Source organism: Podarcis melisellensis (genome assembly GCF_964234715.1).
Source record: "Podarcis melisellensis genome assembly, chromosome: 2".
NCBI lineage: Eukaryota > Metazoa > Chordata > Lepidosauria > Squamata > Lacertidae > Podarcis > Podarcis melisellensis.
The window spans coordinates 23703012-23718890 of NC_138529.1; the positions used below are offsets into that span (position 1 = coordinate 23703012).

A 15879-nucleotide genomic window follows, 5' to 3' on the forward strand; every position below is an offset into this window, starting at 1 on the left:
TTATTGGTTACGGAAGGGACGCTGGTGGCGCTGTGGGTTAAACCACAGAGTCTAGGACTTGCCGATCAGAAGGTCGGCGGTTCCAATCCCCGTGACCGGGTGAGCTCCCGTTGCTCGGTTCCTGCTCCTGCCAACCTAGCAGTTTGAAAGCATGTCAAAGTGCAAGTAGATAAATAGGTACCGCTCTGGCAGGAAGGTAAACGGTGTTTCTGTGTGCTGCTATGGTTTGCCAGAAGCAGCTTAGTCATGTTGGCCACATGACCCAGAAGCTGTACACCGGCTCCCTTGGCCAATAAAGCGAGATGAGCGCTGCAACCCCAGAGTCGGCCACGACTGGACCTAATGGTAAGGGGTCCCTTTACCTTTATTGGTTACAGATGTGAGTGGTTTGCCTTAGGCATTGGGCAAAATGATATCCGGACTTCTCCCCGTCTGCAGGGAGTCTCATAAGGGTAAACCACTGGTAGGTGGGAGCCCTATGATATACATCAATTAAGAGCACCCCCAGGGTCACCGATGGATTCGTGCCCTAGCCTGCACCCAGGCTCCGGACAGGATCCAGACCTGCAGTATGGTGCAGAGCAATTATGCTTATTGTGTTGTTTATCTACTCAGCCACAGCCATTGCCTAGAGATCGGCTTGATGAGTTTGCTCTCATACCTCCTAACCCCCCTACGGATAGAGGAAGGAAAAAATTGGAAGGGACTTGGGGCATCATGTGGACTGTTCCCCGTCCCCCAACAAAATTCATACAACAATAATACTGTGGCTAGGGATATACAAACTATAATTATGTGTATGTTTCTGCCTAGCGCCCCCCCCCCATGCGCTTGGGACAGTTATCTGCAAAAGCAGATGTAGTTTTGTAAGGCAGCATTTTTTGGGCTGTGACGAGATTGCACATTAAGTTCAGAGATTCTCGCTTCCTTATGGACTGTTTTCTGCTTTCCTACTTGAGAATGGAATTCATTCCTTGGTGTGAAGTGCTTTTGAAACCCTTTGTGTTGTGTTTTTGATCTGTAGGATTTCTCCACAGAGAAAGAGCAGCCATCAGAATCCTGAAGAAGCCAATCAGGGCGATGATAGGGATGTTCAAGAGGAAAGGGCAAGAGTTCAGAGTGCACTGGCCTTTGCAAATCAGGAAGAGGTAAAGCAGAATTATTGTGATTTCCTTGTTTTAGAAAGGCTTTATAGCTTGCTCTGATGTTCATTGCAGTGATTTGCTTGTGCAATGTAACTTGATGCCTGCTCCAATTTATGGTCACTCTGGAAAATAAGCTTTTACTGCTTTAACATCTTTGGCACTCCCTGGGCACTTCTTATAAAAGCTGGAAAAAGTGGAGGAAGAGATGCTAAGAGAAAAGGACTGCGGCCTCCTAGATAAACAGAGCTCTGTGTAGGGATGAGATATTAGTGTCCAGAAGAAGAGTGTCAGTACCTTAAGTGCTGGAAAACTAAGTACTGCAGATACCCTGTTTTTCAAAAGCCAAGCCATGCACCCCCATACTTTTGAAAATGTTGATATCTCTACAGTAGCTTTTGTTATGTGAATGGTTATGCAGACCACTGATTGGTAACCACTGTCTTGGCTTATTAACATCTTAATGTTAAGGTGAGCTACTTGACCGAACAATAATTCTGGGATCTAGGTCTTGAAGCATCATCTTTTCTTCCATCATCTTTACCTGGTTTCTTAATATGCCACAGTTCTGACAGTTGTTTGCATTGCACAGGTGTGTGATGGGGATGCTGGCACAGTTAGTACTATCCAATGATGTATACTTGAGGCATTTAGCTTTGGAGCGGGACCACAGCTCACTGAGAGAGCTCATGCTTTCCATACAGGAAGGCTTCAGAGTCAATCCCCGGGCTCTCTTTACTGTTCAGGTAGAGGGTGTGGAAATCCTTTGCCTGATATCTTGGGGTGCTGCTGCCAGTCAGAGAGTAAATAGACAAATAACCTGGCTTGTTATAAGTCAACTTCTTCCTATGTTTCTGTCTGAAGCAGAATGTCTTCCATGGCTCTTGCTTTGACCCACTTAAACCAAAGGTATGTATGTATATGTGCCGTAAGCAAGCTTCTCTCTTCTGCACCTATTTAGAGACCAGTTATCCTAGTCAGCAACTTGCGCAAAGAATACAGAAGTGAGAAGGCTTGTTCCTGTGGCAAGAAAAGCAAGACGCTGGGGAAAGTGGCCACCAAAAGTGTCTCCTTCTGTGTTAAAAAAGGTTTGCTGGCAATGGAAAATTACTGTTACAGCTTGACCAAAGAAAAGCATAACTTTTACTTTGTAGTCATTTTGGGGGATGCTTGACATCTGAATATACTGTAAGGGACTCAGATAGGAAGGAAAGGAATCAGTATAGGGGCAGACCAATCCTACACCCCAGATCTGCTGGCTGCTTGTTGGGTTGGGTTCTGATGTGGTGCAGGTGCCCCTTTGCTGGCATGGGGCCACAGCTGCTGTTGAAAGTTTCGCTGCCATTGATCTACCAGTTGCAGCATTTTTACTGGCAGTAGCCCCAGAAAGGCAGCGTTCCCGGGGAAAGCCAGAAGCAGAGCCAGACTTGAATCTACTGAACCCAAAAAACCCTCTTCTTCCTAGAGGGGACCCAGGATCAGGCTTGTTACCAATGGCAGCTTGGAGATGGGCTGGGTAATTTCATCACTACAGTGGTACCTTGAGTTACAGACGCTTCAGGTTACAGACGCTTCAGGTTACAGACTCCGCTAATCCAGAAATAGTACCTTCGGTAAAGAACTTTGCTTCAGGATGAGAACAGAAATCGTGCAGCAGCAGCGTGGCGGCAGCGGGAGGCCCCATTAGCTAAAGTGGTGCTTCAGGTTAAAAATGGACCTCCAGAACGAATTAAGTTCTTAACCTGAGGTACTATTGTATTGGTTTAAGTGGAAGGTACTCCCAGACCGGCTAATGCAAGCCGGCAGGGCTTTGATTTGCCACTTTTCTCTCCATTGTACCCAGGAAAATTTTCTTCACTGTTGCAGAAAGTTAAAACTAAGCAGAACTTATAGAAGAAGAGCATTTGTTGCTCCCAGGGAATCAGGCTGTTTAAAAAGTTATTTTAAAGTTTTGTGTAAGCCGTTTTACTATATCAAAAATCAACATTAAAAAACACACTTCTCTAGAGTCTAAAATAATTGTAGGGAACCTAAATTGCCTTAGTCTAATGATCATATCCAATTGTAAAGACTTTGAGTAGTACCTGGGAAGATTACTGAGGCAACTGAGAGTGCAATATTTCTTATGAATATAGCTACCCTTATTTTATTTTGTTTGTTGTGATAATGTGTAGTATCCTTGCAGTAATTTCTTATAAATATAACTAGCTATCTGAGACCATATAACACCAGTCTTGAAAGACTTTCATTGGCTCCCAGTACATTTCCAACACATTTCAAAGTGTTGGCGCTGACCTTTAAAGCCCTAAACGGCTTCGTCCAGTATACCTGAAGGAGCATTTCCACCCCCAGTTCAGCTCGGACACCGAGGTCCTCCTCTGAGAGTCTTTTGTTGAATCACTGCAAGAAGCAAAGTTACAGGGAACCAGGCAGAGGGCCTTCTGAGTAGTGGTACCCTCCCTGTGGAAGGCCCTCCCAACAGATGTCAAGGAAATAGAAGACATCTGAAGGCAGCCCTTTTTAGGGAAGTTTCTAATGTTTGATGTATTTATCGTGTTTTTAATATTCTATTGGGAGCCGCCCAGAGTGGCTGGGGAAACCCAGCCAGATGGGCAGGGTATAAATAATAAATTATTTTATTCATTTTATTTTATTTTATTATTTTATTTGCTGGGATAATGTGTAGTATCCTTACAAAAGTGTGAGTATGTGTGTTGTTCTAGGAGAAATTTTGGGGCTACTTGGACCCAATGGAGCTGGTAAAAGTACAACAATGAATATGATAACAGGAGACACAGATCCAACAGCTGGACAGGTAGGGGTGAGCACTAAAATGTACTCTTCTTTTTCATGAACAGATGCACCATCACTGCAAAAGCCAACTTCAATGCATTACAAAGAGTAGTATGTCAATGGCATCAATAGCAGATTCCCATCTAGGACTAGTAACAGGGAGGGATTTTTGCATGGGAGGTAGAAGATTGAGGGCTGGCCTTTAATTTCCTAGATAATAATAATTTTTTTTTTATTTATACCCCGCCCTCCCCAGCCAAGGCCGGGCTCAGAGCGGCTTACAAGCAATAATAAAAACAAGATGAATGATTACAAACTTAAAAACAAAAATAAAATACAACATTAAAATAATGGAACATTAAAATATTAAAATGTAGCCTCATCGCAGGAGGAGAAGGAAAAGAAAAAGAAAAAAAGAGAGGGAGGGAGGGAGGGAATCAAATTGGCTCCAAGCCAAAGGCCAGGTGGAACAACTTTGTCTTACAGGCCCTGCGGAAAGAAATCAGATCCTGCAGGGCCCTGGTCTCATGAGGCAGAGCGTTCCACCAGGCTGGAGCCAGAGTTGAAAAGGCCCTGGCTCTGGTCGAAGCCAATCTAACTTCCTTAGGGCCCGGGACCACTAGGGTGTTGTTATTTATGGACCTTGAGGTTCTCCGTGGGGCATACCAGGAGAGGCGGTCCCGTAGGTACGAGGGTCCTAGGCCGTGAAGGGCTTTAAAGGTCAAAAGCAGCACCTTAAATCTGACCCTGTACTCCACCGGGAGCCAGTGCAGCTTGAAAAGCACTGGGTGAATATGCTCCCATGGCAGAGACCCCGTGAGGAGCCTCGCTGCAGCATTCTGTACCCGCTGGAGTTTCTGGGACAGCTTCAAGGGCAGCCCCGCGTAGAGCGAACTACAGTAGTCAAGCCTGGAGATGACCGTTGCATGAATCACTGTGGCCAAGTCAGGGCGGGAAAGGTAGGACTTTTATATTTCAAAAGATGACTTGTGTTGGACAAATTTAAATGGGGCCACAATATTTTGGACAGGTCCTGATGAAAGGAGCTGATGCAGCTGCAACGGAAGAAAATGCTGTCGGTTTCCTTGGCTACTGCCCCCAGGAGGATGCCCTCTGGCCCAGCCTGACCGTGAAGGAACATCTGGAGATTAATGCAGCTGTGAAAGGGGTGCAGAAAGACTCAGCTGGTGTTGCTATCAGTCGGTAAGGGCAGCAAAAGATCCTGCTTTCATGGTACACTTCCTATCTCTTAGTTTTTGGGCTAGTGAGTGCAAAGCCCCGCATTCTATACTTGACAGAATTGTTGGACTTTGAAAGCTAATTGTTTTTAGCATTGACGTTTCCCCTTGGGAGGTGGGCAGTTAGCATTAAGTTCTTACACTGGCAAATAGCACATGTGGTTCATCTCCATCCAGTATCATAACAGCATCCCTGAGATTCACTTGCAACCTCCCCTGTAATTCTTATGCAAAAGAGATCCATTCTAGAATACTCCAGATGTCGTTTCTTCTGCCCTTTCTTTCAGAATAGTTCAAGCTCTAGAACTCCAGGACCATTTGAAAACGGCAGCTAAGGCATTACCTGCTGGACTGAAAAGGAAAGTAAGTTCTGTGTTTTGCTAGTTTCTTGAACCGGTCGCCAAATATTTAATGTTGGCTAATGGCTAGAGACCAAGCGGCATCACAAGGTACTTGGGTTTGTTGCTCAGTCAGAGCTAGTTCTTTGCCACTGCACTGCCTATTTTCCTCCTTGCCCACACTGCTGCGTCCTGGTCTTCACCGACACTCCACCTCTTCGCTGCTGTTGTTTGCCGGGAAGTCCATCTCATCTGCCTGTCTACTGAGAGAAAATGCTCTCTCCCACTTCCCTGTTCTGTTAACTGAATTGTAGGTTTCCAAGAGGCAAGACACAGTGATAACAGCAAGAACCTTTATTGAACTACAGAACTGGATAACAGGGGCAAAGCAACTGCTTATATCCATTTCTGGAGGCCTGGGCCACTCCCACCCCCACTCCCAATGTGATTGGCTGTCTTCCAAGCTGCAAATCACGTCTCAGAGTCCAAGGGCCAATGGCAGAGGCCCAAATCCTGAAATGTTCTATGATTGGATATCATGTATCGAATCAGAACACGGGAGCTCAGAGTTCTTAGTCCAGACTCAAGCTCAGGCAAACATGGACCACTGAATGCATAACATTAAAAATCAGGGCCATTCACAGCCCACTACAAGGAGGGAGGCTTACTCGCATGGCAGGTGGATACAGTGTGCAAACCTGGAGCCAGCCCTGGTTTATTAACATCTACATTGTATGTCATTATGTTATGCTGGCTGGGAGATTAGCCTGTCTTTTGAGTTAATTGGATTGGTTGTGAATAAGAAGATGCAATGCAAGAGGATCACAGAACAATGTAGTCCATGGTGCAGATTGCTGTTTTCATGATTTAAACAACACATCCACACCTTAGTTCTTAACAGACCTTCTGCTCTAAATATGCTGCAGTCTTACCAGGGTGTGTCCATTCAAAACTTTGGGACTGAAAATTATCCTTGGAAGTCCTAATTGCCTTGCTTGTCCACCAACCTCAGTTTCTTCAAGGAAAAAGGGTTCCAAAATGAAATGTATTATCAAAATCTCTTATTGGCTTATTTGCCTGTCTGAGCATTCGGCATGTTTTAGTTTGGTCTCACTAGGGACGTTGAAGAATTCTGACAAAAGCGGTAATGAGAATAGAAATTGCCAATGCTTGTTTATCCATCCTGTTTCCGAAATGGAAATGAACCCAGCATGTACCTCTTTGTTTTGCATTTGCTGTTGTTGTTGTTTCAGTCCACAAACAATACATAATTCATTATTCTTTCCCCTGTTGCTTCCTTTGCACTGAAACAAATAATTTTGCCACAGCGGACTGTGAGGCAGATAATGCAGTTTGGGCAGGAGAGAAACTACAGCACAATGGAATCAGTGTGTGGAACAGAAAACAACGCCTTCTTACAATCACTAGTCCTCATTCACATATTGATAATTTTCTGGGTTTCTGCACCTGGGCAACTGTCACCACAGACTCATCTGTCTTCCAGAACCCTCTGCAAATATTATTAGTTGTATTTGTACTTCCTCCCCCCCCCCCACAAATTAAAGGTAAAGGTAAGGGTACCCCTGCCCATACAGGCCAGTTGTGTCCGACTCTGGGGTTGTGTGCTCAACTCGCTTAAGAGGCCGGGAGCCAGCGCTGTCCGGAGACACTTCCGGGTCACGTGGCCAGCATGACGAAGCTGCTCTGGCAAGCCAGCACCAGAGCAGTGCACGGAAACGCCATTACCTTCCCGCTATAAAGCGGTACCTATTTATCTACTTACACTTGGGGGTGCTTTCGAACTGCTAGGTGGGCAGGAGCTGGGACCGAACGATGGGAGCTCACCCCGCCGCGGGGATTCGAACCGCCGACCATGCGATCGGCAAGTCCTAGGCGCTGAGGTTTTACCCACAGCGCCACCCGCGTCCCAATGTTTTATCAAATGTTTGAAGCAACTTTAAATGGTTATTATTATTTCCTTCATTTTAGTTATGCTTTGCCCTGAGCATGCTGAGTAATCCTGCAGTGATGCTTTTAGATGAACCAACAGCAGGAATGGATCCTAAAGGAAAGCGCCAAGTGTGGTGAGTGACTCATGCACTTAATATCTCGAAGCAGGTTTGTGAATTTGCAATACATAACAGCATATCACTCAAAATAAAATGTATACTTATAATGATGTAGTTGCATTTAAGAATCCAAGTAAATATTGTGAATTTGTTCAGTGCCTTTTTGAAATACAGTGGTACCTAAGGTTACATATGCTTCAGGTTACAGACTCCGCTAACCCAGAAATAGTACCTCAGGTTAAGAATTTTGCTTCAGGATGAGAACAGAAATTGTGCTCTAGTGGCGCGGCGGCAGCAGGAGGCCCCATTAGCTAAAGTGGTGCTTCAGGTTAAGAACAGTTTCAGGTCAAGAACGGACCTCTGGAACAAATTAAGTACTTAACTCGAGGTACCACTGTACCAGACAATAATGTCTGCTAGGAACAGGCTGTTTAACGGCTCCTTCAACCCTACTCCACCCTAGTAAATCTTATGTTGACTGCAGGAAAGCAATCCTCACTGCGCTGAAGGACAAAGACCAAGGAGCCATTTTGACAACTCACCACATGGAAGAAGCTGAGGCAGTGTGTGACAGAGTAGCCATCATGGTGACTGGACAGCTCAGGTGAGCTTTTTGCATTTTGTTTTCCAGCATATTAGGATACCATAAACAGCTGTTGTGCTGATGGGGCAAAAGTTTCTTCTTATTCTTTTTCCACCTTCTCATAAGAAGCTTGCTGTATAGTTAAGTTTTTACCTCTATCTTCAGTACACTGTATTTTATTTTATTGCTCTGGCTAGTGGCTGATGCAAATAGATTCTTCTTATTCTGAAGCTCGCCGTATTCAACTTATAATTTGTTACGTTTTTGACAATAACTGTTTAAAGTGTGTTTTAAAAATAATTTTTATTAGAGTTCATAAAGAAAAATACAGAACTTAATATCAAATATATTTTTTATCAGCATTGATCTTAATAAGATAAAAACATAGCAAGAAAGAAAGAAAGAGGAAAAGATAAAGTTCAGAAACTAAAGAACTTCCCATCTTCATCTGTCCGCTATATATAAACAATAATGACTTCATCCACCCCAATATAACACTCAACAAAACCACTTTCTATAACAAAACATTATCTTCAATCCCCAAATCCAAATCTCACAAATGCTCATTCCTTCCTTCTGCAGGTGTCTTGGTTCTATTCAGTATCTGAAAAGCAAATTTGGCAAAAATTATTTGCTCCAAATAAAAGTTAAGGGCGTGGACCATGGTGAGCTTCTGAATACTCATATTCTACAGATCTTCCCACATGCAGCTCGTCAAGAAAGGTAACTGCAGTGTTTTTGCTGCAGCTTGACACACAATTTCCTGAATTATTTTGGTTACTATAGTTTATGTTCAGAGGGACGCGGGTGGCGCTGTGGGTTAAACCAGAAAGCCTAGGACTTGCTGATCAGAAGGTCAGCGGTTCGAATCCCCTCGACAGGGTGAGCTCCCGTTGCTCGGTCCCTGCTCCTGCCAACCTAGCAGTTCAAAAGCACATCAAAGTGCAAGTAGATAAATAGGTACCGCTCCAGTGGGAAGGTAAACGGTGTTTCTGTGCACTGCTCTGGTTCACCAGAAGGGGCTTAGTCATGCTGGCCACATGACCCGGAAGCTGTACACCGGCTCCCTCGGCCAATAAAGTGAGATGAGTGCCGCAACCCCAGAGCCGGCCATGACTGGACCTAATGGTCAGGGGTCCCTTTACCTTTATAGTTTATGTTCTTACTTATACCCTCTTACTTACCCTCCTTGAGCTTTTGGTAATGGGCCAGATGAACAGGATGGGGACAGAATACCCTTCTGCTTCTTCCTGTCCCCCAGCCTTCTAGGCCCCAATGAACCAGGACCTGCCACATACTGAGAAGGTGTTATTTCTGGAGACAGCCCCACACTCCCCATTTCAGGTGGCTTCTGTTTCTATCCATAGGTGGATGAACACTCATGTGTTCCCCTTTTGAACCCAACAACAGAGGCAGTTTAGGGTGGCATGCAACCAGTGTGATTGCACTGTGCGCCTCCCCAGGAAGCACCAGAAGGCTGTAGAATAGAGTGAGAGAGGTGGGGGTGTGCCAAATTTTAGTGCTGCACAGGGTGCCGTTGAAATTTGAGAGCCCAAAGCATGCTGCTGCCAACAGCCAAGGCTGTGCACGAGGAGACCCTATAAAAATCTAGTCTTGTTGCTCAGCAGGAAAAGTTTCTCTCCTCTGTGTGTGTGTGTGTGTGCATATGTGTGTGCATGTTAGATTCAATTCCCTCCATTCCCCCATACTGGACTTTGGTTTTTTAACCAGGGCTGTGTACACGTAGACCGCTTGTACTGCACTTACTCCATTTGGATCAAAGCCATTCTGGTGACTGAGTTGATTTCCCTCCCCTTAGGATATCCACTTTGTTGGCCTACAAGATCCCAATGGAAGATGCGCTGCCTCTATCGAAGGCCTTCTCCATGTTAGAGGAAGGTACATCCAGACAGACTGTATAGTTGTTTGTGGAAGATATTTTAATGCCCACCTGATTTAGGTATTGCCCCCTTTCCTTCCCTCTACACACAGTGGAGAGGATCCCTCCTGCCGACTCACTAGGTAGGCCTTCCCCACCTCCAACACCTCTAGAAAGATGTGTAACATCCAGCACATTAAGGGAATGTAGAGGCATATTGTATCTTGCAGGTTCCCTCACTGCAAGAAGCCAGGTTACAGGGAACCAGGCAGAGGGCCTTCTCGGTAGTGGCACCCGCCCTGTGGAATGCCCTCCCACCAGATGTCAAAGAGAACAACAGCTTTTAGAAGACATCTGAAGGCAGCCCGAATCAGACCATCGGGTTAATGTAGCATAGCATTGTCTTTGCTGACTGACAAAGGTTCTCCAGTAACCCAGAAGGAACCTTCTACATAAAAAACAGATTCTCTGGCACTGAAATTCAGTCATTCCCATGAAAAGAACCCATCAAGCTGATTTGGGTCAACCAAACATAATTGGCTTTTTATCCACACAGCTAAACGAAGCTTCAGCTTTGAGGAGTACAGCTTTTCTTTGAACACCTTGGAGCAGGTAATGTGATTTTCAAATATATTTGCATGGTGGGATTTGTAGCACTGCGTTCACCATTATTCGGCTTCCTCATGGGCTTCCTCTGCTGGATTGGAAAAGTAGTGCCAAGCATAGCTGTCAACCTTCCCTTTCTTTGCGGGAAATTCCCTTATTCCAGTGCCGTTTCCCACTGCTATCCTGGATTGTTAGGTATCCTGTAGACTGTCCCTGGGACAGGTGAGGCTGCTGATCCCTTATTTTCAAATCTGAAAGTTGACAGCTATGGTGCCAAGAGAGCTTGGCAAATGCCTCCCCAGCCAGTGCTGGATCTCTGCATGCAGAACTAAGGATTTCTGCAAAACCACTTTTAGGGATTTGGTGACGTTCTCCTGAGCCTGGCTCTGAAAAGAACTGGGGCAAGGCAAAAGTAAAGGTAAAGGTAAAGGTACCCCTGCCCGTACGGGCCAGTCTTGCCAGACTCTGGGGTTGTGCGCCCATCTCACTCAAGAGGCCAGGGGCCAGCGCTGTCCGGAGACGCTTCCGGGTCACATGGCCAGCGTGACATCGCTGCTCTGGCGAGCCAGAGCTGCACACGGAAACGCCGTTTACCTTCCCGCTAGAAAGCGGTCCCTATTTATCTACTTGCACCCAAGGGTGCTTTCGAACTGCTAGGTTGGCAGGCGCTGGGACCGAGCAACGGGAGCGCACCCCGCCGCGGGGATTCGAACCGCCGACCTTTCGATCGGCAAGCCCTAGGCGCTGAGGCTTTTACCCACAGCGCCACCCTTAAAACCTCAGCAGAGGATATTTTTCTGCCCACTCAGCTTAAAATATTGCTAGCTTCCCTGGTCTCTCAGATTGCCCCTACTGGAGTCAGTGGAATGGCCTTGCTCTGACATACTAAACGGGGAAATGGAGATTCTTCCTGGAAAGAACTGGGAGGTGGGGAGGAGCCTGCAATGCACCCACAGGTGAATTCCTTGGTTTCTTCTGCTTTATATATTGTGTAGCTACGTGATTCCATTGCATACAAAAGGGGGAGAAACCAGCCCATGCAGCGAGTTAGATGTTTCTTGCAGGTCTTGAATAAGGGAGGGTGATTTTTTTTTTACCCTTGATTTTCTCCCTGTAGCATCTTTTCCTTATCATGATCGTTAGTTTGTGTACAGACAGTAGAAAGATTTCCCCACTTCCTTGGAGATGCATGGAGTGTTTTTGTTGTTGTATTTTGAGTTCTTGGATTAGCTAAAAAAATATGGAGTTCATCAGGGTGGGTTTTTTAAAGAAAATGTTCAGCTTACAATTTTTGAGCAGTTAGACACACATTCTGGATTTAGACTGCTATTAATTTGCCATATTGAAAGGAAATGGCAACTGACATGATGGAGTAGGGTCCCTCCTTTTAAAAAGATGACAGATTTAGGTCACATCTGTACATAATAGGATTGAAATTTAATTATCTTCATTTTCATCAGAATGATCCAACGAAATGTGAAGAAACCCTTTTTTTACTGTATTGTGCAGGTTTTCCTGGAACTTGTCAAAGAGCAGGAACGTGATTGTTTCGATCCGTCTCTGAGCACAGCCTTTGAATGGCAACAGCTGCAGCAGGCTGATGTTTAAGTTGTTCACAACCTAGACATGAAACTGATGCTTACAGGAGTAAGTGCTGGTCCCTTGAAACAAGAAGGATATAAGAAGGATCTAGCAGCCCGTCTCTGAATAATGTGTCTCCTTTGGCATGTGAGACTGGAGTCCAGCCTTTTGACGGGAGGACTTTACATATATACATACAGGTCTGTGTGACCAAAACCCATATTGGTCATACGTAGAGAATGAAATGTACCATTTCTGGACATGTTCATCCCCTGGAATTTTTTTATTTGTTTTCCAGAAAAAAATGTTTTGATTTTTTTTTTGGGGGGGTGTGTGAATTGAAATATATGCAGTACATAATTCTTATATCATCTCAGCTTAATTTACTACTTAAAAACCATAAAATGCATTATGTATAGCTTAGAACATAACATTGTACTGTTTGGCATATTTATCAGGTTGGAAAAGGGTAAATGCCTTTGTGATTCAGCTTTCCCCAGCAAATCTTTTCCCACAAGCCTTCCTTATTTTTCACTGCTGTTCTTCCTATGCTGTCGTCTTCTGGCTAACTCCATGACACCAAGCACCAACAAGTTCAGCTGTCGCCAACTAACCAGCACCTGGCTAAATATGTACTTTTTTCTGGCCCCTCTAGTCCAGCTCCAGCCAATGGTGCCAAACTGAAAATTCAGAAATTATCGCAGCTGTTAGTTAAGGCTCCAAGCGGCAGGTAAACTAACTTCCACAGGAGCAGACAGAAAACTTCCCATGTCAAATGCATCACAATGTAGTACAAATGTCAGAACACATTACCCAACATCCATTAAAACTTAGTTCAAATAAACATTACTTCTTCACACTTCATAATAACATCGAACACTTTTGTAGTGTATCGTCATCTCATACAGTATGTGAAATAGGAACTGTGGACACAATTAGCTGCATCAACCCATAGAACTTCATTTAAATAATATGCCGTTTAAATTCCAACCATCTCATGCTTCCTTCTTTCACCAGAAGCACTTTCTAGAAGATTATTTGCTTCCGATTCTAAGCTTTCCTTTTTATCCCCATAAGCTTCAGAGAACTGAAGGGTTGCATGAATGAAAGAAGCTCCTCTACTATTTAACATTTCCAGGCAGACAAGCTGCTCTGCACATATTCTTTTTGGATCAAAGCTGTATGAAGCTGGCAGGAAAATTAACGGGTTGCACATTCCCCACAAGATTCATGAATTGTAATTACCTAATACAGTACCTTGCTTTACATAGATATTAGAAACTATAAGGAAAGGAGTGAAAAACAGCTAAGGCTGAAAAATGCTTTACTAATCTGTAATGCCAAACCATAAAGAGATCTAGATTATTATATTTTTATTTTATCTGAAAAAAATATATTTGCATTTGCAAACATATATTTGTGAAAATTGTACTAAGTTACGTCCATCAGTTGATCAGGACTTGTAACGGAGCATAATTTCTGTTTCTGGTGCTGTTGTTCATGGGTTTATATTGTTAGAGATTGAAGTAAAATGATGCATGTAAACTAAAGTGGCAATACTTTCTCTAAGATTGTTTCCAGACAAGCAGCTCCTAGCACTAATCTTTCTTTTGTAAACTGCAAGTACTACATTTTTTAAAGTAATAAAAAAAGCAAAATGGAAGATTGGATGGAAGATTTGTTAGCACTACCATCATGAAGCAAGCACGGTGTCACCCTACATCTGTGCAAGTCTGCCGGAAGCATGCATGTTAAAACAAATGCAAATCTGCTAGAACCCACAATTTAACCATCAAACTATAGAGTGCATCAGTGGCTGGAACATCTTTAATTTCATAAGTAGAGATATAAGGTATGGCTTTCATTCAAATTTAGTTTCTCATGGGGGTGTGATAATATGATCTCCACTTTATTCTCTTTACAAACTAATGCTAAATTGATTACATGCAAGTATGACTTTATCATATTAATGTTTATTCCTCTATTTTGTTATTCCAGCGGCCAATGGAACAGATTCACTGCTTGCCATGGTTATCAAAACATTAGAACTGGGGTGTGCTGCTACAAATTGTAAAGACCTTGAAAACGGAACACAAAAAGTTAAGTCTGTCAAACATGTAGTACATCTTGTGTGTTACAGATAGGTAGCCGTGTTGGTCTGCCATAGTCAAAACAAAAAAATTCCTTCCAGGAGCACCTTAAAGACCAACTAAGTTAGTTCTTGGTATGAGCTTTCGTGTGCATGCACACTTCTTCAGATATCTTGTGTGTTGACATTAAAAATGGCAAAAGATAATGCAACGCTTTAATGTGCTGTATAAAGTGATTTAGTCATGTTGCCTTTACAATTTGCATTGGAAAAGTGAGAGAAACCCATTTAAATAAACGGACGTATGCATGCATGCAGGATACAGGGTTCTTTGCAACTTGCAACGGTAATGGTTTAAACCATCCAAAACAAAATGGAGCATTGGTAGTTTTATACCACGTTACACATATATTGAAATGTATTTTGACATTATTGAATGTAATTCATAGTGGCTTAAAATGATTGGCTGCAGGCAAAATACTTATTTCAAGCTCATGAAATGCTGACTATACCCATCTGACCAGATCTATTCTGGATAATGTGACTGTTGTTCAGAACATGTAACCCAAAAGGGGGAGCTAGAACAATGGCATAAACGCCTTGTCACTAATTCTGAAGTGCAATTGCATTTTTAATTAATTTTTATTGGGTTACATGAGTACACACAGCATCTGTTTTCAGTTCAGAGTCCTTTCTACAGATCAGTCATATTCGACATGAGACGCTAATGTTTTAGTCAATAAAAGGTTGGGCGAGAAGAGATGGGGGGAGAGAACTAAACATTCATTATTTTACATAGTGTTTTGTGTCAGCGTCACATGGGTAGGTTCTCTTTCTATTCATTCATTCGTCTTCACTGGCGGTGAGGGAGATTGGGAGGCAAGGCCTGGTTGATTGCCTTCAGTTGACTGCAGTGAGTTTTGTTTGCATGGGTGAGGGGCAGGGGTTGTTAGGTCAAGTTAGTCATAACGATTCATATGCAGTTGGTGGGTTCTTGCCGTGTTGGGTTGTGTATTTAATAAAGGGGAGCCACAATGGGGTGAAGGCATCCTCTTTTGTTTGTCCCCATGCTAGTTTCAATTTGTTGGTTAGGTTTTCCCAGACAGTTTGGTCCCAGTGGCTTATGTTCACTCCTGAAGGTCACCTCCAGTGTCTAGTTATGATGATCCTGGCTGCTGAGCATAGGTGGGTTATGAGTTCTTTGTAGTGTGAATGTGCCTATTGTCTTGGAAAATATTCAGTAGGGCCAGTTCTTGGGTGGCTTCTAGTATCTGTTTTGTTATTTTGCCTATTTCTTGTAAGACTGATGTCCAAAAGGGTACAACTGCTCCAGCATTTTGGTGGGGTTCCTGGGTGTGTCAGCACCACCTTTCGGGTTGTTAGGTGCCATCTAGAGATAGGTTTCACTGTGAGTTGCCTTCTTTTGGCTTATATTTAAAGGGAGGTTTAGACCACAGTTTAGTCCATTGGGCAGGGTTTATTTCATAACCCATATTGTGCTCCCATTGTTTTTTGACTGAGATGAGGGGATTTCTGGAAGTGCAATTGCTTTTTTAAAAAG

At 43.7% G+C, this 15879-nt stretch overlaps 1 protein-coding gene across 2 annotated transcripts in view; it reads left to right on the forward strand.

Moving 5' to 3' along the window:
- The window catches only part of LOC309363338 (ABC-type organic anion transporter ABCA8-like), a 61130-nt gene extending 46771 nt beyond the window's left edge, over positions 1 to 14359 (forward strand). Inside the window, exons 26-37 of one of the 2 annotated variants that reach the window (XM_081899541.1) lie at positions 1025 to 1148; positions 2104 to 2230; positions 3866 to 3957; positions 4966 to 5138; positions 5461 to 5536; positions 7501 to 7595; positions 8065 to 8184; positions 8746 to 8886; positions 9983 to 10062; positions 10599 to 10654; positions 12158 to 12295; positions 14228 to 14359. In XM_081899541.1, coding sequence (XP_081755667.1) covers positions 1025 to 1148; positions 2104 to 2230; positions 3866 to 3957; positions 4966 to 5138; positions 5461 to 5536; positions 7501 to 7595; positions 8065 to 8184; positions 8746 to 8886; positions 9983 to 10062; positions 10599 to 10654; positions 12158 to 12256 — 1183 coding nt within the window. In that variant the 3' untranslated portion in view covers positions 12257 to 12295; positions 14228 to 14359. Of the gene's footprint in view, positions 1 to 1024; positions 1149 to 2103; positions 2231 to 3865; positions 3958 to 4965; positions 5139 to 5460; positions 5537 to 7500; positions 7596 to 8064; positions 8185 to 8745; positions 8887 to 9982; positions 10063 to 10598; positions 10655 to 12157; positions 13198 to 14227 lie in introns of those variants that run through there. The other variant, XM_081899540.1, reaches the window with a different exon arrangement.
- The last annotated feature ends 1520 nt before the right edge of the window (positions 14360 to 15879 follow it).